This window comes from Aedes albopictus, chromosome 3 (genome assembly GCF_035046485.1).
Source record: "Aedes albopictus strain Foshan chromosome 3, AalbF5, whole genome shotgun sequence".
In the NCBI taxonomy this organism is placed as follows: domain Eukaryota; kingdom Metazoa; phylum Arthropoda; class Insecta; order Diptera; family Culicidae; genus Aedes; species Aedes albopictus.
In genome coordinates this window covers 73,734,544-73,760,005 of record NC_085138.1, presented here as the reverse complement: position 1 = coordinate 73,760,005, position 25,462 = coordinate 73,734,544, and the positions used below count along the sequence as shown (strand labels likewise).

At 38.4% G+C, this 25,462-nt stretch overlaps 1 protein-coding gene across 1 annotated transcript; it reads right to left on the bottom strand.

Moving 5' to 3' along the window:
- Positions 1 to 21,942: 21,942 nt before the first annotated feature.
- LOC134291434 (uncharacterized) lies at positions 21,943 to 25,000 on the bottom strand. Its single transcript, XM_062859166.1, has 2 exons — positions 24,667 to 25,000; positions 21,943 to 24,436 (listed from the first exon to the last, which is right to left on the bottom strand). Exons 1-2 carry the CDS (start codon positions 24,995 to 24,997, stop codon positions 23,742 to 23,744), a joined length of 1,026 nt encoding a protein of 341 aa, XP_062715150.1. The 5' UTR covers positions 24,998 to 25,000; the 3' UTR covers positions 21,943 to 23,741.
- Positions 25,001 to 25,462: the final 462 nt, after the last annotated feature.

Here is a 25,462-nt window from a genome sequence, read left to right as displayed (position 1 = left end):
TGGCGTCGTATTTCACTAAAAAAAAGTTTGTTCTACGATGTATAGTTTTTGAGATATGATTTTTTGAAATTTTGGGTATTTTAGAAAATTTTGGAAAATTGTGAAATTTTATCTAGCGTTTTTCGGGAAAATAGTCCACTATGATTTTTTTTGAACTCCATATATGATCATATATCCACGACCTTTAGCTCTGGTGAAGTTTTCATTGAAATCGAAGACCCTTCGGTCCAAATCTGTTCGGTAATAAAACAAATCCCCCAAAATCTTATATAATATTGAAAAATGGGGGGGGGGGGGGCAGGCTTGCTTAGAAGGGAGGGGAGTGTTACTTCTACCTCCACCTCTCCTATTTTATCTTATGCATGACAATCTTAATCTAGTTTTGATTTGCATTTGAACTGCTCCAAAAATTAAAAACAAACGTTTAAGTTTATTATTCAGGAATAAGTAGCTCCCAACTGGGTTACCCAAGTAACCAAGGCGCTGAAGCCTTATTGCATGCAGATATACGGTGTATTTAGAGCAATCAATACTTTACATGCAAACTTAAGGTTAAAGTGGAAATGGGCAATAGAATCAAATTAAGATTATACTGGTATAATCTTAATTCAGTCGCATAATTGCCATTTCCACTTTAAATAAACCTTAAGTGTTCATGTAAAGTAATGATTGCTCTAAATACACATTATATCTGCATGCAATCAAAGACCGCCAGCTAAGAGTTGTGTGCTTAGCTGGTAGTGCAGCCTGAGCACTGTTGTCCTTCTGACTTCAGCTAGATTGAGGAGGTACGATCCGAGTGTCTGTTCACCAAGGAGGTGCGGCTCAAACAGCGTCTGTTCTGGCATCCAGCGGCTGAGTAAGAAACGCTGCACCACGCCCAGCTAGATCCAAGGTGGTAGCCCCATCAGCGTGGTCGTCCCAGTGTTGGTTGGGACGTTAAACAGAACTGGCACGATGGCCCTCCGACGAGACAGGAGTGTTGGCGTAGGCCGAATAAGCCACCCGTAAAAATCCCCATTGCGAATAACATAGGAGAAAATACGACTCGATACAATCGGCAAAGACCCACGCGACGAAATAAGGACTACGATTGGAAACTTGGAACATGGAATTGCAAGTCACTAGGTTTCGCAGGATGTGGCAGGATAATCTACGACGAACTACATCCCCGCAACTTCGACATCGTGGCAACTTTGTTGGACTGGACAGAAAGTGTGGAAAAGCGGGCATCGAGCGGCTACCTTCTACCAAAGCTGTGGCACCACCAATGAACTGGGAACAGGATTTATAGTGTTGGGCAAGATGCGACAACGTGTGATCGGGTGGCAGCCGATCAACGCAAGGATGTGCATGTTGAGAGTTAAGGGCCGTTTCTTCAACTACAGCATCATCAACGTCCACTGCCCACACGAAGGGAACCCGATGACGAGAAAGAAGCGTTCTACGCGCAGTTAGAGCAAACATACGATGGTTGCTCGCCGCGTGACGTGAAAATCGTTGTCGGCGACATGAACGCGCAAGTAGGAAGGGAGGAAATGTACAGACCGGTAATCGGGCGAAACAGCCTGCACGCCGTATCGAATGATAACGGCCAGCGATGCGTAAACTTTGCAGCCTCCCGTGGTATGGTAATCCGAAGCACCTTCTTCCCCCGCAAAGATATCCACAAAGCCACCTGGAGATCACCCGACCATCAAACAGAAAACCAAATCGACCACGTTCTAATCGACGGTAAATTCTTCTCAGATATAACCAACGTCCGCACATACCGCAGTGCGAATATAGATTCGGATCACTACTTAGTCGCTGTATGCATGCGCTCAAAACTTTCGACAGTTATCACCACGCGTCGAAGTCGAACGCCGCGGCTCAACATCGAGCAACTTCGTAACGTAGAAGTGGCTCAAGACTACGCGCAGCAGTTAGCAGTGGCCCTACCAACGGGAGAGCAGCTTGGCGCAGCTACACTTGAAGATGGCTGGAGGGACATCCGATCCGCCATAGGTAGTACCTCGGCTACAGCACTAGGCTTCGCGACTCCGAATCACAGAAACGACTGGTACGACGGCGAATGTGAACAGTTGAAAAACGAGAAGAATGCAGCATGGGCGAGAATGCTGCAACACCGTACGAGAGCGAATGAGGCACGTTACAAACAGGCGCGGAACAGGCAGAACTCAGTCTTCCGGATGAAGAAGCGCCAGCAGGAAGAACGAGATCGCGAAGCGATGGAAGAGCTGTACCGCGCTAAGGACACACGAAAGTTCTACGAGAAGCTGAACCGCTCGCGCAGAGACTTTGTGCCACAAGCCGACATGTGCCGAGATAATCACGGGAATATTCTCACGAGCGAGCGTGAGGTGGTCGAGAGGTGGCGGCAGCATTACAATGAGCACCTCAATGGCGACGTTGCAAGTACCGAAGGTGGCGTGGTAACTGATCTAGGAGTATGTGCACAGGACGAAAGACTTCCGGCCCCTGACCTTCAAGAGATTGAGGAGGAGGTTGGCCGGTTGAAAAACAACAAAGCCGCTGGAGCAGATCAACTACCAAGCGAGCTTCTAAAATACGGTGGAGAAGCACTGGTGAGAGCACTACACTGGGTCATTACCAAGATTTGGGAGAAGGAAGTATTACCGGAGGAATGGATGGAAGGTATCGTGTGTCCCATCTATAAAAAGGGCGACAAGTTGGATTGCGGGAACTACCGCGCGATCACACTACTGAGCGCTGCCTACAAGATACTCTCTCAAATTTTATGCCGCCGTCTATCACCGATTGCAAGAGAGTTCGTGGGGCAATATCAGGCTGGATTTATGGGTGAACGCGCTACAACGGACCAGATGTTCGCCATCCGCCAGGTGTTGCAGAAATGCCGCAAATACAACGTGCCCACACATCACTTGTTCATCGATTTCAAATCGGCGTATGATACAATCGATCGAGAAGAGCTATGGCAGATTATGCACGAATACGGATTCCCGGATAAACTGATACGGTTGATCAAGGCGACGATGGATCGAGTGATGTGCGTAGTGCGAGTATCAGGGACACTCTCGAGTCCCTTCGAATCTCGCAGAGGGTTACGGCAAGGTGATGGTCTTTCGTGCTTGCTATTCAACATTGCTTTGGAGGGTGTAATAAGAAGAGCGGGGATAAACACGAGTGGGACGATTTTCACGAAGTCCGTTCAGCTGCTTGGTTTCGCCGATGATATTGATATTATTGCTCGTAAATTTGAGACGATGGCGGAAACGTACATCCGACTAAAGAGTGAAGCCAGGCGAATCGGATTAGTCATTAATGTGTCGAAGACAAAGTACATGATGGCAAAGGGCTCCAGGGAGGAATAACCGCGCCCGCCACCCCGAATTTATATCGACGGTGATGAAATCGAGGCGGTTGAAGAATTCGTGTACTTGGGCTCACTGGTGACCGACGACAACGACACCAGCAGAGAAATTCAGAGGCGCATTGTGGCAGGAAATCGTGCCTACTTTGGACTCCGCAGAACTCTACGATCGAATAAAGTTCGCCGTAACACGAAGTTAACCATCTACAAAACGTTGATTAGACCGGTCGTCCTCTATGGGCACGAAACATGGACCCTACGTGCAGAGGACCAACGCGCCCTTGGAGTTTTCGAACGGAAGGTGTTGCGTACTATCTACGGCGGAGTGCAGATGGAAGACGGGACTTGGAGAAGGCGAATGAACCACGAGCTGCATCAGCTGCTGAGAGAACCAACCATCGTCCATACCGCGAAAATCGGGAGGCTACGGTGGGCGGGTCACGTCATCAGGATGTCGGATAGCAACCCGATCAAAATGGTTCTCGAGAGTCATCCGACCGGAACAAGAAGACGTGGAGCGCAGCGAGCTAGGTCAGTCGACCAAGTGGAGGACGATCTGCGGACCCTACGCAGAGTGCGAAACTGGAGGCAAACAGCCATGGACCGAGTGGAATGGAGGCGGCTACTACAGGGGATGGCCAAAATGTTTGGGATAGGCAACTTTTTTTCTCCCACAAAAAAACTCAACATGCTGTAACTTTTCATAGAGTGCATCAAAAAATCTTAAATTTGACTGTTTGTCACCCTATTATATGTGCATCATTGGTAAAAATTTGGGCTCGATTGATTAATTTTTCACGAAGTTAGAACCGTTCGGATAAAACACTATTTTTTAGACAACTAATTTTTGAACTGTCATATCTCGGAAACCAGTGAACCAAATTGAATGATTTTTTTAACGTTTATCAACAATATATTGATACTTGATACGACGTTATAAGATGTAATGTTTTCTCACGACGAATTAAGTGATACCGGGTTTAAATTTTTACCCACATAGAGGAAAATAAGTCAAATTTATAATACCACACAAAAATTATTAAATGTGTTCTTCCTTCAATCTAAATAGCCTCTGATATATCTGATTAGAGATAATTACATAACAGAAGTGGAAAATCTTTGGATATCAGCACGAAAACTTATTGACATTGATGTAAAAAAATACTTTTTTTCGAGAAAAATCCAAAAAGTGTCAATCCATGATAAGTTTGTTCAACGTTTGAAAAGTACCTATGTTTTAAAAGTTTGTGAAGCATTTACATATTGTTAGTGTACGTTCAAAATTTCATTCAATTCGATTTACTGGTTTCCGAGATATGGCAGCTCAAAAATGAGTTGCCTTAAAAATAGTGTTTTACCCGAACGGTTCTAACTTTGCGAAATATTAATCAATCGAGCCCAAATTTGTACCAACGATGCACATATAGTAGGTTGACAAACAGTCAAAATTTGAGATTTTTTGATGCACTCTATGAAAAGTTATAGCATGTTGAACTTTTTTGTGAGAGAAACATTGGCGTATCTAGGATTTTTTCCTAGGGGGTGCCTGGGGGGTGCCAGTTTAAGTGGCTTCCAGGTTGTTTTGCTTTTTTTTTGTAAAAAGAAACACCGATCCACCCTCAATTTCTTAGTTCAATGATAAAATGCGTCGCGGGACAAATTAGCCCGAAAATTTAAACGCGATGTTTTGTTAATGCGTTTTAAAATTCTCCAACTACTCTTTAGGCAGTTCCTTTGGGAGCTCTTTTAGTGAAGCATTTGGTAATTCATTCGACATTGACTCTGGGAAATTCTTCACATTTTTTTGGAAATGTCTTCCGCAAACCATTATACTTTTTCCGGATTTTCGTCGGTTTTTGGGCTTCCATTATCTATGCTATTAAGTATTTCTTCATAAATTCCTTCGGAAGTTCTTTTATAAATCGCTTCCCTAATTTAAATAGAATTTCTTCAGATAATTTCTTTTAGACTTCTTCAGTAATTATGTAGGGAATCTCTGCAGTAGATGATTTTGGAACACTTTCGGCACTTCCGATGTTAATTGCATTGAACATTTATTTGGGAGTTTTATCAGCAAATCCTTTGGAAATCTTGGAAACTTCTATTATTATTTTAGGAACTTCTTCGGTAATTCCTGTGGAAATTTATTCGGAAATTTTCTTAGAGGTTTCCTTTGGCAATTTCTTTGAAAAAATCTCTGGTGGTTCTTTAAAAATTCTGTTACTGCAATTACTTTTGGATTTTTTTCTCAATTTTCTTCAGAAATTCCTTTGATGATTTCAGAAAATTCTTTGAGAATTTCTTCGAAACTTTTTTGTGAATGTTTGTGGAAATTTTTATAGAATATATTTTGGCAATTTATTGTGAGATTGGATTCGGCCAATTGCTTAAAAAAGCCTTACTATTTTCATTAGGAATTCCTCTGGTAGTTCTTATATGAACTCTTTTGGCAACTACTTTGAAAGCTCTAAGGTAATTTTGATGGAATTTTTCCAGCAATTTATTTGGGAATTTGTCAGGAAATTTTTCGTGAATTTCATAGAATTTTCTTTGAGCAAATCCATTTGAGAATTTTTGAATTACCAGTTCAGCAATTTTTCGGAAGCAATGAATTTGAATACAATAAAATCATTAAGAAGTACAAAGGTTATCACGATAAAATTGCCTGAGAAATTTGCAAAATAACTGAAAAAGAAATTGCTTAAATAATTACGGATTCATAGCCATTGAAATATGAAAAAAAAATCAAAGAAATTGTTGATTGCATTCCCAAGAAACGTAACTAGCTGAATATCAGTTACTTAAACTAAAGGTTGCTTAATAGTGGTTTGTTCCTCTCCTATAATGCTAAAATGTTTGTTGGGTTCCAATGAAACCACCGTAGAAGTTTTCAAAAAAAAAAAATCATGCCTAAGGGACCCTCAAAAAAATATCTATAACTGCGGTTTTGCAAATACGGAGCCGTGTGTTCTCGAATCCCAACAGAACGCGATTTTTTCCACAAATTCATCTCTCATTTTGTCAATTAGCAGCATTCTGTGCCTTCTAATTAGTTACAAGTTTATCCCGTACATTCCACTAGAGATTTCTCTAGTAATACCCCCTAGGATTTCTCTGGAAATTCCAACTTTTCCCGAAATTTGTTTAGGGATTTCTCTACAGATTTATAATGGGATTCCTTCAGCTAGAATTCCTTGAAGAAGGCCAATAGGAGCTGCAGGTGTAATACCATGATTAGTTTCTAGAGTAATCCATGAATTCCTGGATGAGTCTTTAGAAAAATCCCTGGAAGAATCAATGGCATTTTCAAGTAGGCCGCCATGTGTTTAGTAATTGAGTTATGGCAGAATAAAGAAAGTTGGAGTCTGCACCGAACGCATTTCAATTATGCTCCCTACAATTTATGGAAGTATCCTTGGTTAACTACCTAGAAGAATCGCGGCAAAAATTCCAGGAGAAATCTCTAGAGGGATATTTTCCTCCGGAAAATGCCAGGACACCAACATATGAAATGTTTTTCAATACTGCAGAAAATATTATTAGTGGCTTACCCCCCGGAAGTAAAAGTACACATTTATGGCGATTTTAATCAGCGTAACATTGACTTTATTGCAGATATTGACAATGAGAGCATTTTGCTCCCAATTGTTGGTGAAAACGAAACGCTGCAGCTCATTTGTGATAAATCAGCAAGCCTTGGACTTAATCATATAAATCATGTGAGAAATCAGCAAGATTGTTTTTTAGATTTATTAATGACAAATATTGATGAAGATTTTTGTGTGGCAGAATCACTGACCCTATTATGGAAAAATGAAGTTTTCCACACAGCTCTTGAATTTTCTATATTCGTATATGCCAACAACAGACCTGATGATTGTGAATTTGAAGAAGTTTTTGACTATCGTTCTGTTAACTATGAATGCTTGAGGAAAAAACTTACAGATATTGATTGGCAAACGCTATTAAGAAATGAAGAAAATATCGATGTTGCAGTTGACATATTCTACGAGAAAATGTTTGAGATAATACAGACTGAAGTACCATTCATAAATAGAGACGAACCAGCCAAGGGCTGAAAGTCTCTCAAATAAAGCCAAATCAATCAATCAACCATTCATAAAAAAAGACGTCATGGCAACTCAAAACATCCTGTATGGATCAATAAATAAATAAAAAATTTAAAAAATCGTAAGCAGAAAGCTCACAAAATTTATAAGAAAAATAGCAACAATGAAAATTTATCAAACTACTTAAATATATGCGATCAATTAAATCTGGCCATTAATTTTGCGTTCGAAGAATACAATACAAAAACGGAGCTCGAAATAAAGTCATGTCCAAAAAAATTTTATCATCTCGTGAATACCAAACTAAAATCAGACAACTTGACGAAAAAACAGATGACAACTCGGAAAAAATCTGCAAACTTTTGCAACTTTTTTCCAAGAAGTTTATACTACTTTTTCGGAAGAAGATCGAGAGCGTGAATACTTTTAAATTCATTCCAGAATATTCAAGAGACATACGCGTTGATCAAGTTAAAGTACATGAAATTACAGATGCTCTCAACAATTTAGATGCCTCTAAAGGACCTGGACCTGACGGGATCCCACCTTTATTTTTGAAATCTCTATCAATGGAAATGACGGCGCCATTGTTTTGGCTTTTCAACACTTCAATTAAAACAGGTAATTTTCCATCAACATGGAAAAAATCTTTCTTAAGGCGAAACTGGATCCATTTCCTCCCTTTTTGGTTATTGATTTTTAATAAAATAACGAAGCAATATTTTCAAAAGAGGTTTTCGTACACATGTAGAGTATGGATCAGGTATCTCCTGAATTTTTCCCTGGTGGAAAAAGTTTTTCTTTTTTGCAGAAACCATTTTTGAATGAAATTGCACAAAAAATGGTTTCTGCAAAAACGAAAAACTTTTTCCACCAGGGAAAAATTCAGGAGATACATTGACCCATACTCTACATGTGTACGAATACCTATTTTGAAAATATTGCTTCGTTATTATATAAAAAATCAAAAACCAAAAAAATGTGGAAATGCTTCCAGTTTCGCCTTAATACCCATATTCAAAAGCGGCAAGAAATCTGACGTGCGTAACTACCGAGGTATTGCTATTATTTCATGCATTCCCAAATTGTTCGAAGCAATAATTAATGGAAATTTATTTCAGCAAGTCAAAAACAGGATAACTCATAAACAACATGGCTTCTTTAAAGGGCGTTCCACCAGTATAAATCTGGTGGAATTCAACTACTTATTGAATGCCAGGATAATGGGAACTACGTAGAGGCTATCTATACAGATTTCAGTAAAGCTTTTGACCGTATCGATATACCCATGCTACTCTTTAAATTGAAAAAAAAAATAGGGTTCGAACCAGGTCTTCTTAAATGGGTTGAATCATACCTCACGAATCGTCAACAAATAGTTAAATTCAAAAGTGCTAAATCAAGTTCAATACATGTAACTTCAGGAGTTCCTCAAGGATCTCATTTAGGCCCACTTTTGTTTATCTTGTATGTCAATAATGTTTCTTTTATACTTAGTAAGACTAATATTCTCATATATGCTGACGACATGAAACTGTACTTCGAAATAAGAAACAATGAAGATTTTATGTTATTCCAAAATGAAATAAATGAATTTTACACATGGTGTCAGAAAAGCCCATTGAAACTTAATGTAAAAAAATGTAACTCCATTTCTATTAGCAGGAAGTTAAACATGCCAAACACAACAGTTTTGTTGGGAGGTCAACCAGTACAAAAATGTGAAAGAATAAGAGACCTTGGTGTATTAGTAGATTCTAAAGTGACATTTATAGATCATTATAATACAATCATTAACAAGGCCAATAAGATGCTTGGGTTCATAAAACGTTTTAGTTACAATTTCCACGACCCATACACAATAAAAACATTATATATTTCCTATGTTCGTTCAATACTAGAATATTGTTGTATAGTATGGTCGCCATTTTCAGATAATCACGTCAGCCGAATAGAATCTGTTCAAAAACAGTTTTTATTTCAACACGAATGTTGTTTTTCGGATAACCAACCGAAATGGTATGTTAGACATACGTAATGCCTGAAGTTCATAGGCACAATATGTGTTGAAAAATGGACAAATTGAGTGGAAAAATTGCGAAAAAATCCACATAGTTCTGGTGGGATTTGAACCCACGTCTCCCCAAGTTCGCTAGACAGGGCGCGTTAACCAACTCCGCCACAGAACAAGGTAACGATTCTGTGAAGTAGAAAGCCAACCTGAACCCAAAGCCCACCTCACCCCACGTTCTTTCCTCGCAATTCACCATCTCCTTCGGTTCTTAGATGTCCACTTCCAACACTCTCTGAGCGTGCCTACGAACAACAGTGAGAGCAAGTTATTTTTAGTGTCGAGACTTTTGCCTATCCACAGCACATGCTCATCCACAACTTGCGAATGAGACCGTCAGTGTGTGTCGGGCGTTCGACTCGGGTCGGGCGTTTTTATTATTCGCTCTTCGCAAACTGGGTTGGAGAAGCGGGCAGCCTCTGCCACCTTATGAAGCACGGTGCAAGCTGTTAGATATCCAAACATTAAATGAACGTCGAAAATTCGCCATGATTTCATTTATAAATAACATCGTATCCAACCGAGTTGATTCACAGGAAATTTTATCAATATTGAATTTTTATGCACGTACTCGTCAATTACGAAATCGCAGCATTTTTTCTACTAATCACTATCGTACTAATTATGCCATGTTTGGACCTATAAATCAAATGATGAGGATATATAATGAACAATGTGAGTCCATTGACTTCGGTATGTCGAAAGCTAAGCTTAAGAGACAACTGAATGTAATTCGTTACCAAAAAAATAATGTGTGTAATATTGGGTTTCTTATTAATGTTTAGACTACTGTGATAATTTGAGAATCCACTGAATCATCATTTCCCAGCGAAATTTCACATTAATCAAGCTTATTTTGTTTACCTGTTGGGCATCCGACGCCCCTATCTTGAACTCAACCGAACTTGTGCATGCCAGCCGCTGCGAAGTCGTGTGCGAAATTCGACTGTGATGATAATGAATTTCGGCCGAGTCTAAATGGGTGCAAATGTCGCAATAACATAAATGTAACAAATGGTCTACATATGATTGACGACGAATAAATAAATTCCTGCAGGTATCACAGTAAAAATTTCTGGAGGAGACCTAGGATGTATTCCTGAAACATTAGAAGCAGCAGGCATCGCTTATGGAATTCTAGGAGGAGCTCCTGGATGAAAATCATGCGGAGCTCCTGAAGAAGTCCAACAAGAAATATTTGGAGAAATCCCAATTATTTTTAGGATTTCCAGGAGGACACACCGAAGGTACTTCTGCAAGATTCCTAAGAGATCCCAACAAGTTTATGAAGGAATCTCTGCTCTGCAGAAATTCTTAGAAGAATCCCTAGAGGAATTCTGGAAGCCCTAGGGAGGACTCCTAGGAGGAATTTCTGGAAGAACCACAGCAGGAATAGCTTGAGAAATCCAGCTGAAATTCCTGGATGAATTCCGAGAAGAATCATAGTAAGAATAGTAAGGATATCACTAGCAGAATTTGCTGGATCAATCTCTGCAGAAATTTCTAGTATTTTCAACACCATCAGGACTGCCTGGAGTATCCTAAAGGAAGTTTATTGAAAAAAAATCGGGAGGAATCCATAAAGGAAACCTAGAGAAATCACTGTACGAATAGATAGAGGTATTTCTGGAGGAATCTATGGAGAAGTCTGTTGATTGTTCGTACCAATATCCAAAACGCCAAAACGTACAACAGTTATATAAGTAATTCCGGGTGTGCATAAGTTTTGTTCAAATGTGCCATTAATAAATATTGGCATTATTGTGTGAAGTTTTGAATTTTAGGTGACTTTCAAGGAAAAATTCTAGGGGGTGCCAAATTTGTTCTAGGGGGTGCCAGGCACCCCTGGAACCCCCTCTAGCTACGCCAATCAAAAGTTGCCTATCCCAAACATTTTGGCCATCCCCTGTATGTACAGCAGAGGCCACCCCGGCCTTAGCCTGACCGGTAAGGTAAGTATCTGCATGCAATAAAGCTTCAGCACCGTGGTTACTTGGGTAAATACAAGTTACACCTTCTAGATGTGATGAAAATACATGATTTTGACTAATGTTATGCAAATCTTACTAGAATACTATAAAAAATGCTGAAAAACCAAGAGCATATTTTTGGCCACCACTTTGTATGGAGCCACCCCATAGTGAACTCGTGGTGTACGATGTTTATCCTATTATTTTCAAGTTGGGACAAACTTATGTCGCATTAAGTGGATTGTCGCAACAAACAGGTTGCGACATTGCCATTATTGTTGCGGCTGTCCCTTTTCGTAGTTGAGGAGGACCTAAGGACTCTAAACGTCCAATTGCAATCGATTGGCCCAGTACGGAGCCCAGTGCAATGGAGGCAATTGCTTCATTCGGCGTAGACTCACCGCTACGAGTTGTAGCCCACCCAGTATCAAGCAAATAACTGGCGTTGAATCAACGCATCTTTGGTTGCCGTACTAAATATTTGAAACATTTCACGTCATAGTCATAAATAGTTTTTTTTTTCCAAGAACGGCTCTTGACTTGACACGTAACCAGCGTACAGAGAAGCAAGTAGAATGAATTTCCCACAACAAAGGCCAGCTAGAAAGTTCACTGCTCAAAGAGAATATCACCATGCAACAGTGTTGGGAATACTCACTTGCTAATGTTATACTCACTTGCTTCTATCTCAGCTCAGAAGCATGCTATCAAAAAACGGTGTATGAAGGACATATAGAAGTTTCATCTAAAAATTTGCCGAATAAAGTAAGTGCCGCACACGCATATCAAAGTCGTGGGATAAAACTACAATGTACATGTCCTTCAAACACCGTTTTTTGTTAGCATGCATCTGGACTGAGATAGTAACAAGTGTGTATAACTTTATGCCAGTGAGTATTTCCAACACTGCCATGCAACACTACCAGGAGGCTAAGGAACTGTCGAAAGCACTTTTCCTACTCATGAGAAAAAGCTATGCACGAGGGGCGGATCGCTAGCGCTTTTTCGATTCAGTCTTGTGTTTTGACCATTGGCGTAACTAGGATTTTTCCCTGGAGGGGGCCCAGGGGGGGCCTGACTTGAGATGAATTTTAAGCGGGATGGGCGCCTGATATGTGAATATGCAAATCGGTATTGTAGTTTTGAGTAATCAAAATGACTGTTTTAGATTTGTTCATAGTTTCGTAAACTATATGAGTACAAACAATTCCTCCAAGATTTTTTTCCATAGCTTGCTTCAGTGATTCCATCATGGCTTCTTCCAGAAATTCAATCAAAAATTCATCTAGGGATTCCACTAGACATTTTTTCAGGGATTTGTCCTGGGACATCTTTAGAGGTTCCTCCAGTAATTGTTCCAGTGCTTTTTTCGAGGTTTCCTTTAGGAATTTCTCCAGAGATCCTTTAAGGTATTTCTGCAGGTATTCAGAGATTTTTACAGAGATTTCTCCATATATGCTTCCAGAATTCCACTAGAGATTTCTCCAATAATTACATCTGGAATGATTCGAAGTATTTCTGCAGAAATGTATCCCAGAAAATCTTTTAGAAAATTTTACTTAGTGATTATTAAAAAATACTCCAAGAATTGTTTGAAAAAATTGTACAAAAAACCTTTAGGGATCCTAGTATTTCTTCAACAATTACTGCAGACATTGATTTCTTCAATTTTTTTATCCAGGAATATTCCTACCAAAATTCTTGCAGGTATTCGCTAAGAAAGCTCTCCTGAGATTCCATAGAGTTCCTCATGGAATTGCTTCCGCGATTGCTCATCGGGTTTCTTCAGAAATTACTACGACTTCCTCCAGGGAATTACCGGAAATTTCTTCTGTTATTCTTTTAAAAACGAATTCCGGGATTATTTCAAAAATGCCTGCAAGAACTCTTGTTGGGATTCCTTCAGAAACTCCCCCAGGAATTAATCCAGGATTTCAGGATTTCCTCAAGAATTTTAGTGGTTTCTTCAGTATTTCCTCTAAGAATTCATCAGAAACTCCTCCTGGAATTCTCTCAGAAATTGAACTTTGTATTTCATCATAAATCTTGAGATTCCTCCAGAAACTCCTCAAGGGATTCCTTCGGAAATTCCTCCCGGATTTTTTTTTCAAGAACTATTCCAGGTATTCCTCCTGCCAATCCTCTAGGATTTTATTCAGGCATTTCTCCAGGGACTTCTGCAAGATTCGGACTGTTGCCCATTGGTCGGACATCGTCCTGTTGATGGGCAACAACGAGCCCGAAACCGGTCGACTCAAAAAGGTAATTATATCTCCTTTTTAACGTTTTGTAAGAATAATAAGTGTTGTGTCTGTCTCGCGTTGCGTGTTATAAGTGTCTTCTGCAAGAGTTCTGCCAAGAATTTCTACGGGAATTACCCCAGGTATTTCCTCAGGAATTCCTCCGGGAATTTATTCTAGAATGGATCCAGGAGATCTTCCAGGGTTTCCTCCAAGAATTAATCCAGGAATTTGTTCTCTAGGGTTTTTTCTACACATCCCTCCAGAAATTCCACCGATGATTCCTGCAGTTTTTCCTCCTGAAAATCCTTCTGGAATTCCTCCTGGAATTCCTCCAGAAATTCCTCTCGGCACTCCACCAGGAATTCCTTTCAGAAATCCTCTAAAAATTTCTCCAGGAATTCCTTCAGAAATTTCTCCATGGATTTCTACCAGAATTACTCTAGAGATTCTTCAAGGAATTCATTTAGGGATTCCTCAAGGTATTCGTTTAGGGATTCCTCCTGGAGTTCTTCCAGTAATAGTTCTACGGAATTTCCCCTTTAAGGATGTCTCCAGGAATTCTTCAAGAGGTTTCTTACGAATTACCCCAAGAATCTCTTCAGAAAGTCCTCCAGGAATTGATCCAGGAACTCCCATAGGAATTCATTCATAAATTACTACCGCAATTCCTCCAGGAATTCCTCCTGGAATTCATCCAAAATCGCTCTGGAAATTACTCTACAAATTTCTATTGGAATTTATTCAGAAATTTCTCTTGCAATTTCTTTAGAAATTTATCTTGGAATTTCTTCAGAAATTTATCTTGGAATTTCTTCTGAAATTCCTCCAGTAATTGCTTCCAGAATTTCTCTCAAGATTCTTCCAGGAATTCATTCCAGGAAAAGTTCCTCGGAATTTCCCCGAAAATTCCTTTACAAATTCATCCAGGAATTCGTCCTAGGATTCCGCAAGCAATTTGTCCAGGCATTCCTCTTGAGGTTCCTCCAGAAATTGCTTCAGGGATTCCTCCAGCGATCTTTTTCAAGAATTTTCCCAGGAATCTTCCAAGAATTTCTCTAGAAATTTCTCTAAGGATTCCTCTAGGAATTTTTCAAGAGGTTTCTTTAGAAATTTCTCCTGGGAGTTTCTCCATGGCTCATCCCAGGATTTCTCTAGCAATTCATCTAGAGATTGCTCCGGGAGTTCTTCTAGAGGTCCCTCCCAGAATTTTTCTGAAAACTCCACCAGGAATTCATCTAGGAATTTATCCAGAGATTGCTCCAGGCATTAGTCCAGGAATTTCTTCAGGGATTCTTGAAGGAAATTCTCCAGGGTTTCATCAAAGGATTTCTTAATGAATTTCTCGAGATACTCCTCCAGCAATTGATACAGGAATGTCTCCAGAAATTTATCCAGGGGATCCTCCAGGCATTCCTTCAGAAGTTCCTCCAGAGATTTCTATAGGGATTCCTCCAGGCATTAAAAGATTCCTTCAGAAATTACTACCGTAATTTCTCCGAGAATTTATCTATAAAACCCTCCAGGGATTCATTAAGAAATTTCCTCAAGACTTCCTCCCTAAGTTTATCCAAGAATTATTCCAATAATTTCTCCTGGGATTCCTGCATGAATTCTTCCTGAAATTTCTCTAGGAATTCTTTCAAATATTTTTTTCAGGAATCCTCCAGGAAATCTTCAAGGGATTCTTTTAAAAATTTCCCCAATATTTCTTTCCGGAATTCATTCAAGAATTATTCCAGGTATTGCCCTGGCATTCTTCCAGGAATTCATCCAGGCATTTCTACCACGAATTTCACCGAAATTACCCCAGGTATTTTTTCAGGAATACCTCCGGGAATTTATTCAGGAATGGATCCAGGAATTCGTACAGCAATTGCTTCAGGAATTCTTCCAGGAATTCCTCCAGAAATCCTTCCAGGGTTTCCTCCAAGAATTAATCCAGGAATTTCTTCTCCTCGGTTTCCTCTACACATTCCTCCAGGAATTATTTCATGGATTCCTCCAGAAATTCCACCGATACTTCCTCCAGTAATTCTTCCAGAAATTCCTTCTGAAATTGCTCCTGGAATTCCTCCAGAAATGCCTTTTCAAATTTCTCCTGGAACTCCACCAGAAGTTTCTCTCAGAATTCCTCTAGGAATTTATTCAGAAATTCCTCCATGGATTCCTTCCAGAATTCCTCTACAGATTCTTCCAGGAATTCATTGAAGGATTTTTCAAAGAATTGATTTAGGGATTCCTCCTGGAATTCTTCCATGAATAGAGTCATGGAATTTCCCCAAGATTTCCTATAAAGATTTCTCCGGGGATTCCTCCTGGGATTCCGCATGGAAGTTGTCCGGAAGTTCCTCCAGGAATGCCCTCTGAGGTTCCTCCAGAAATTTGTTTCAGGGATTCCTTCAGGGTTCTATCCAAGAATTCCCCCAGGGATTCTTCCAAGAATTTCTATAGAAATTTCTCTAAGAATTTTTCCAGGAATTCCTTAAGAGGTTTCTTCAGAAATGCCCAAGGAATTCCTTCAGAAAGTCCTCCTGAAGGAATGCCTTCAGAAATTACTATCGCAATTTCTCCAGGAATTTCTCCAGGGGTTCCTTAAGAAATTCCCCCAGAAATTCCTACCAGAGTTTTTTCAGGAATTATTCCAAGAATTCCTCCAGGGGTTCCTGCATGAATTCCTCCTGAGATTCCTCTAGGAATTCTTTCAAGGATTTCTTCGGGAATTATCTAGGAAATCATCCAATGATTCCTTCAGATATTCCCAGATATTGCAGATATTTCTTCAGAAATTCCTACAGGAATTTCTTCAGAAATTGATCCAGGAATCATTCCAGGAATTTCTTCGGAAACTCCTACAGCATCCCTTCAAGAATTTCTGCAGGAAATACTTCAGAGATTACTTCAGATATTCTTTCAGGAGATTCTTTAGGAAATTTTATGGGAATTTTTCCAAGGGATTCCTTCGGAAATTCTTGCAGGTTTCCTCCAAGAATTAATCCATGAATTTCAACTCCAGAGATTCCTCTAGAAAGGGCCCATATAGCCGAGGCGGTAAACGCACGGGTATTCAGCATGACCATGCTGAGGGTGACGGGTTCGATTCGCGGTCGGTCCAGGATCTTTTCGTGAAGGAAATTTCCTTTACTTCCTTGGACATAAAGTATCTTCGTGCCTGTCACACGATATACGCATGCAAAATGGTCATTGGCAGAGGAAGCTCTCAGTTAATAACTGTTGAAGTACTCATAGAACACTAAGCTGAGATGCAGGCTTTGTCCCAATGAGGACGTTACGCCAAGAAGAGAGAGAGATTCCTCTAGAAATCCGTCCGGGAGTTATTTCACGGATTCCTCCAGAAATTCCACCAGGAATTACTCCAGGAATATATCAGAAATTCCTTCAGGGATTCCTCTAAGGATTCTACCGTGAAATTCCTCCAATAATTCTTCCAGAAATTCCTCCAAGAATTCCTCCAAGAATTCCTCATGGAATTCCTCCTGGAATTCCTCCAGAAATTCCTCTGGGAATTAATTTAGAAATTTATCTTGGAATTTCATCAAAAATTTCTCTAATGCTCTAGGCATTACTCCAGGAACTTCTCCAGGGATGCCTCCCTTCAGAAATTTCTCCAGGGATTCCGCCAGGAATTTGTCTAGAAGATTCTCCAGGATTTCGTACCAATTTGTACGATAATAAAAAAATCCCCTATTGCTCCAGGCATTAGTCCAGGAACTTCTTCAGGGATTCCGCATGGAATTTGTCCAGAAGGTTGTCCAGGATTTCCTTCAGAAATACATCTAGGAATTGCTCCTGTGATTTCTCGAAGAATTCCTCCAGGAATGCATCCAGAAATGCCTCCAAGGATTCATCAAAATTTTTTCTAGTAATTTCTACAGGGATTTTTGATGCTGGTTCTTCAGATTTTTTTTTCCTGAAATTCTCGCATAATTGCTCTTTGGATTCCTCCAGGAATTCATCCAGGAATTCCTCCAGGTATACTTTCAGAAATTTCTCCAGGGATTCCTGCAGGTTTTGCTCCGAGAATTCCTGTAATGATTTCTTCCGAAATTTCTCTCTGGATTTTTACAAAAATTTATTCAATTTATTCAAAGTTCAAACATTTCAGTCATCCGTTCAAAATCTTTATCATGGATTCACTCCAGGGTTTTTTTAGAATTACTTGTAGATTTTTTGAATAATTTGAAGGATTTCTAGAGGAATTCCTCCAGCGATTTGTATTGGAATTCTTTTAGATAATTTTAGAGGGACACAGAATCTAAGAAAATCTCCAAGTAGTCATCCAGGAATTCTTTCACAATTAGGCCGGAACAAATCTCATGTTCCTCCTCTGTCACTTTACTCGTTGACTCGTTAAGGGGGAGGATGATAAATAATAAGTGCATTTGATGCAAAATTACCCAAACAATTAGGCAAAATCGTCAAACTCATCGGATTTGTTAAGAAATTTTCTCGACAACTCTAATTTCATTTTAAAAAGTTTAAATTTCTTGAATAATTTATTTGTGTCCCCCCTCAAAATGTCGGATTCCGACCAAAATTTTCCGAGGGGGCGGTGACATTAGAGAAAATCGAAATTTGTGTCAGCCTTATCTCCGAGAAATCTTTAAGGAATCCAATCATGAATACCTTCAAGATTACCCCTTCCAGCAAAAGCTTTTAAATATATTAAAATTTCAACAATGGCCTTTTGAATGTGTGCATTGTTTGATAGACGCACAAATAGATATTAGTGACCGACTAGAAACCACCTCCAGCATGGTTTTAAAGAATACACTCGCGTTTACGCTTGAGCTACATGGATCATCTCTTATTATGTAGCATCTATTCTCACTAGGAATTCAAAAACTTTTGCTGGAATTCCATTGCAAATTCAACCAGATTTTTTCCCACATGATACTTGAATTCCACAAAGAAGCACTTAACCATATTTTGCAGTAATGCTGCTAGAAAATTGAAAGATTTTTAAAGATTCTCATCAAAGAATTCCTGGAAATTACCAATTAGATTTAATTTCTCAGCGATTCAAAAAAGAACAAAGCATTGATATTTATATAATTCTGGTTATATAATGTTTGGAAATCAAAAATAACTAATTACATAGACCATTTTGAACAATAATCTTGTAAAGAGTGACAAATTGAGAATAGTCTCCAATAACTGTCAATTTCAACACATAATATGCCATATAAATGTCTATTATAGATCTATGTTTGTCACCACGACACGGTTTTCAGATTTTTTTCTAATTTCCATATATAAAGTCATGAAAAAATTCTGGGGGGGGGGGGCTGGCCCCCCAGGCCCCCCCCCCTCTAGTTACGCCAATGGTTTTGACACTACGCATTGCCAGTGATCCGCCCCTCAGCTATGCATAAATGATTGTGAAATGGTGAATGGAACTTGCATGTATCGTTCTGGCGCCGTATGGAGAACGGATTTGGATCTTCCAGTGGAAAAACGATATCAAGTGGATAAAGTGGAAATGGTTCCGGGAACATTTCGAAAATAACTAATAGACTGAAATAAGCATGTAAATAAGTACTGGAAAAGGAATAATTTCCATAAATTCTCAAAATCTAAACTTGTATACAATCGCAACTTCTCAGTAAAGACAAACGTGGTGTGAGGTGCTCAAATCAGTGAGGTGGATTCAAAATCTTGAAAACTCCTTCATCCCAGTAGCGCCTTTCTCACCCTTCCGCCCGTCGTCGTCGGCTCAGTTACGCTTTGAACCCGTCCGCCGGAAACAGCGACGAAGAAAATTTGTTTCATGTTTCGTCCTCTGTGCCGTTGTTGGCGGCAGCGATGAAGCCGTATGGTGTGGCTGGCTAGCGGTGTGCGGTTGAAAGGAGAAGTGGAAACTTTTCCGAGTTTTCCCAACTTTGACTGTGCTACCGTGTTGCTGCTGCTGCTCTGAGTTGGGTTCGCTTTCAGATTCAGGTGTGGAAATTACGACGATATGGCCGAGCAATGGACCGAGAGGGAGAGAGAGTAGAAGGATGGAACGGTGGTGTGGTGGTTGGTCGGTTTTGAATACATAAGCCGGTGCCAACCGCAACGAGATTGCAAGCTTGTTCTGTTAAAATCACTGTCCCGTAGTCATCGTCGGCAGTGGAAACGGAGCTGAGCTGATTCACTAAATGGTATGGAAGCAAATTGGGATGCAGGTTGGAACAGTGAATGTTTTGATGATAATACTGTTACTTGTCGTGATGTCGGAAGGACGGGAACGAGTTAGAGGTTATAAGAGTTGCAGTCCAGGAATTTGCAACATATTAACTATACGTCGACATGTAAATCGGGCCCGATTTGCACAATATCTCACAGAGAGACAGAGCCTAAATTAGCATTTACGAAGAGCTTCAACATGATGGCTCAGGAAGTAAAGTAGGAAACTTTTCTTATTTAGATCGGAACTATTTGTCTTGTTGGGCATTGTTTAGGAAAATCGCTATAATCAGACACTAGTTGTGGTCTAATAAAGTGAGAGATATATTTATTACCATGGCACGTAATACGCATGGATGTGCACAAATCGTTGCAGTTCAGCTATTTGGAATGGATGCATGAACAAACTTCATTTACATTTGTGTAAAAATGAAGTTTGTTTATGCATTCATTCCAAAATGGCAAGGCTGCAAAATATCCCAAGTAACATTTTAAGTTTTGTTCGGCTCTACAAGAGATCTTCATGACCAATTTTATAAAACTTGCAATAAAACTGAATCATACATCAAAACCTGTTGATAACCTCTTTAAGAGCATCTTCCGGCTAAGTGGACCACTCTCGGAGAGGTTTTGCAAACCGCATTAAGAGTAGCAATAAACCCGTTTTAAAACCTCTCGATTGTTGTTGTTTTTTTTTTCAACAACAACTATGACAGCTCAAAATGCAGAGAAGCTTCTTCGATGGCACGTAATGTTCAGGACGATACATCATTCGTAAGTAGAAAGCGATTATTTCAAAGTAGTATTTTAGTAGTTATTGAGGTGGTAGGCTAATGCGCATTCGAATTTACCGTGAATATTGGGGTTGCAGAATCATAAAATTAATGCGCTTCGAAAATAGTGAATATTATCATCTTGGAATGAAATAAATCAATTTGTGAATTTAGTAAAACTATCCCGAATCACAAGAAAACTCAGCAGAGAGAGTTTATTTATGTGAGCATGTTATGAAAATGGTTGCAAACTATCAATTCATTGCTAATTTAATCAAAATTAACAATTTTTCATTCACGTAAGCTAATTCTTCAATATGGCGACGACCATAATCAGCGAAAATAAAACAAAAGCAAGTTTACTTTTATGATGACCGCAATAAACCTAGCAGTGTCATAGTTTCTGCTCTTCCACCAACAGATGTCGTTACTAATCGAACGGATCGCCATCTGTTAAAAGTTTTAACAGTTTTATTATGGTAATAATGATTACCAGAAGGTTTACAAATCGGAAAGTTTTGTTTACTCTTAAAATCTGTCTTTATGGATATCTTCAAGTATACTATAAAACATTTTATCAATGGCTTTCATAAAAGCAGTCATAAAACTGCGAGTTTTAATTATTGCTGTAATAAAACTCTAATAAAAATCAAACAAAACTAATCAGCAATGAAATTGTTACTTGGGATAGACACTTGATACATTAACAAACAAATAAGGTCGTAATCTGTAGTAATTGTTCTTTTTGACTCGTTGCTTCTGTAGAGTATTTCTTAGTGTTGTGGCTTAACCCATATCCGCCCAGCGTCCTATTTATAGGACAGTCCTTTTGATGTGAATATCTCCAGAATAATGCAAAATTTTAGAATACTTTCTTCAGAGAAGATGTTCTCCACACCCATACCTTGTTCATAGTGGGCAATATAGTATGTGACTGGTTCACTAGGTGGCGTAAACGATGCTGCAAAGAATGCATATTGTCACGATCTGTGAGCATCATTTCCAATGGGAGAAAAAGTTATTTCCCTGGAATCAATGGTTAATAATTTACAGTTTATTTCTTCGGCAGAGTTGTTAATCAATACATACAAAAGTCGATGTATGTATGATTGTATGTTTATATGCTTGTATGTTTATATGCTTGCATGTTTGTCTATTTGTATGTTTATATTATTATTATTATTATTATTATTATTATTATTATTATTATTTATTAGTGACACTTTACCTTTAGGAGGCATTCGTGTCATATGTTTATATGTATGTGACGGATTTCGCGCCAACTCGGACAAATGTTGGCAGCACCCTCTCAGATTACAACGAAACTTTCTTGGTGTGTAGACCTTGCCCAGATAAGCCACTTTGCATACTCATTTTTCTAATTTTTTTCTCGACTGACTTTTGAAAAGGGCTAAACTTTTTTTATGGATTTTTTAAAAATGTTTTTAATCAAAAAATGACTACTCCTACAAAAAAGTGTTGTATGGGTGATTATCACAAAATAAGTCAAATTTTAAGAAAAAAATACTAAAAAAATCCAAAATGAGCCCTACACTGAAAAAAATCATTTCTAAAAATTCAAAGTTGATTTAAAAAAAACACCATTTTTGATTTTGATGAAATTTTGTCTCAAGACAGGTAATTATGTTCCCTACCAACCGTCCATACATCACAAGATGGGCACTTTTAAGAAAAAAAAAGTTTTTCTAACAAAAACGTTTTCTTGTTCGAATGATTTTTTTTCAGTGTATTTTGTTATTAACAATAAACCCAATGAAGGCCATAACAATCCCAGAATGCAATGAAACTCAATTTTCTAGGAGATTTTGTGTTATTTATTCAATCATTTGGAAGGGTTTTCCTATACATAAAAAACTTCAAAATATTACAAATGTATTTTCTTAGGAAATGTAATGTTTGATCGCAATATGTATTGAAGTGCACTTTTAAATATACAACTATTTATAATTATGATTTTTTCAAATATATATATATATATGTGTCTTAGAGCCAATTTCAAACATGTTCTTTTCTATTTTTTTCCGATCATACTAAATATTTTTGGTTCATCTTCTGAATTAGAATACCTGTTTGCCTTTACTTTGTCGCCAGGAATAGGCAAAAAACTATGGAATTTCTGAGTGCCTGGTATTGTTTTGGCGTTATTATATATTTCTTCGAGATCTTCTGACATTTTAATGTACTGTTCAGTGGATACGTAACAGAAATTTAATTTAGTTATATTTTTATCTGTCTTTACAACTGCCCAGTTATATAACTCTCTTGGAGTTGTTATGGTATTTCCATAATCTCGAGCAAGACTTGCTCTCTTTGCCATTCGCTTGAGAGTGCCACCAATAGCATCACATGGACCTTTACCGTGGGACGTTGCAAAAGAATGCCATTCTGCTCTTAATGCATGCTTTGACTGGAATCTACATAGACTAGCAAAGTTCTTCTTATTTTTGTATTGTGATGCTGCCCCATCAGACATAAAATAAATTTTAGAAAAAATCGTTAATTGTTTCATAAAATCTATCATTTTTGAGATGAACAACTGGACCGCAACTGTATCGTGAGCCATTACTTTCGATATGATAATGAAGCTAACATTTACAAGTTTATTATCTTTCAAATCAAATCACAAATCGCAAGAATTTCATCATCCTTTAATGTATCTTTTTTTTATTTCTGAGAAATGATGATTGTTGTTTATGAATAAAGTCGTGTGTTATAAGTTTGTCAATTTTATCAACAAGATACGGAACAAATTCATCAACAGGTTTAATAATCGTTTCTAAATTACAGCGATCAGTATTCAACCACTGCTGAAATATAATCTCTTCTTTGTCATTTGATTCTAATATCAATGTAAGTTCCTCTTCAATGTGTTCATTACAAGCACACTTTTCACAAGCACGGAAAAAGCAATTATCTGTTCTGGTGGAAATATCGCAAAGCATTTTTTGTATTATTTCATCTTGTGACACAATTCTTATACTGTGGAACATTAAATTTACATTTTCATGAATAGTACATATGCATTATGCATACATTATGTATACCAGTAGAATCAAGTAAAATACAATGCTTTGGTCGCAACTGTGTAAATACTGTGAAACCAATATTCACAGTTTTGTACATATCTACAAAAATCATATAAGCCTCTTTGAGCGACATCATCAAAAGTCGTTTTTGAACTTGTTGTTTTTTTTCCATTTCGAACCTCAGAAACAAAATCATTTGTTCCTGGCATTGGCCTGCTGATATCATTATCATCAAAAAATTCTCTTACTATTTCTTTTGTATCGTCATCAATACCATGCCCCCTTCTTTTTTCGGTGGTACAAAGAATACCCTGTTCATAAACAAGATCCTTCACCTGCCTCGCCATATACATTGGTGCGTTAAACTCTCTTGTGATTTTATTTACCGACCAAGACTTAGGAAGTACAGATAGTATTTTAATCTGTTCGCTTCTGTCAGTTGTAGGGTGATTGAACTTATCCTTTAACAGCATAATTATCTCGTCATACGCCTCCACTTTGCCAACATCCGTTGAATCTATTCCGAAGATATTTTTTCGAACTGCTTTCGTAATCTGCAATGATTTGTTTATGCGATATTCCATACTTCTCATGTTTCTAGATGAGATTGGCGATAAACTCAATGTTTCAGCAATGGTATTAAACTTCTCAATATTATGGGGACCCTGTAGTTGATCTGTTGACGGAATTGACTCCAATGATGAAATAGATGGTACCATATCTGTAAGATAAAAGTTAAGGTTAACAATATAATAATGAATGCAGTGGAAAGTTAATGATAGTTATTTATGCAATGAGTTGCAAAAATGATTTTTTTTCGCACAAGTAGTACATTTATCCAACGAGGCTTGCCGGGTTGGATAAATGCGAAGAATACTGAAAAATATAGTTTTGCAACGAGCTGCAAAATGAGTTATATAAAAGAAGCTAACACGTTGAAGGCTTACTTACCCAGCTCATGTTCGATTTGTTGACCACTCGTTGACGGTTCTGGTTCTGGAACATCATGATGTTGCTGCCCACTAAATGATGGTTGCATAGTTTCGTCGTTTCCATCCGATCGGCGTTTTTTCGTATTCGGGCTTCTGTTGTGACTTATCAATCCACGACATGACTCACAAATACTCATCGATTCGTCGATTTCATGTGTATATCCCATGGAATGAATTTTATCTATCAATCTTAATGACATGCCCCGTAGATTATGACGGTTGCACTTTGGATTGTTTATTTTTGCACTGCACTTGAATTTGTTGAATTTTGATTTATACGATTGATCCATTACTTTTCAGAACTCGTGCACATGTAGAGTATGGATCAAGGTATCTTCTGATTTTTTTTGTAGTGGAAAATGTTTTTCGTTTTTGCAGAAACCATTTTTGAACAAAATTTCACAAAAAATGGTTTCTGCAAAAATGGAAAACATTTTCCACCTCAAAAAAATTCAGAAGATACCTTGATCCATACTCTACATGTGCACGAAAACCGATTTTGAAAATATTGCTTCGTTATTTAATAAAAAATCAAAAACCTTAAAAATGAGAAAATGCTTCCAGTTTCGCCTTAAATTACATAACTCTATTCTGTTTTATTTTATGTGATTCGTTTAAAATAGTGGTTCTTTAATAACTTGGTTGTCTTAACAGTTTTAGCCATGATTTATCCCATAATCCGAACAAAGTTCCGAGTAAAACTATGACGGACTGCAGGCGTTTGTTTGACAAGTGAAAAGCACATTGTTCAGGAG

Coding starts and splice junctions, on each gene's coding strand:
- LOC134291434 (XM_062859166.1), bottom strand. CDS start 24,997: ATGGATCAATCGTATAAATCAAAATTCAACAAATTCAAGTGCAGTGCA. Junction 24,437..24,666: donor ACAAATCGAACATGAGCTGG/GTAAGTAAGCCT, acceptor TTTATCTTACAG/ATATGGTACCATCTATTTCA.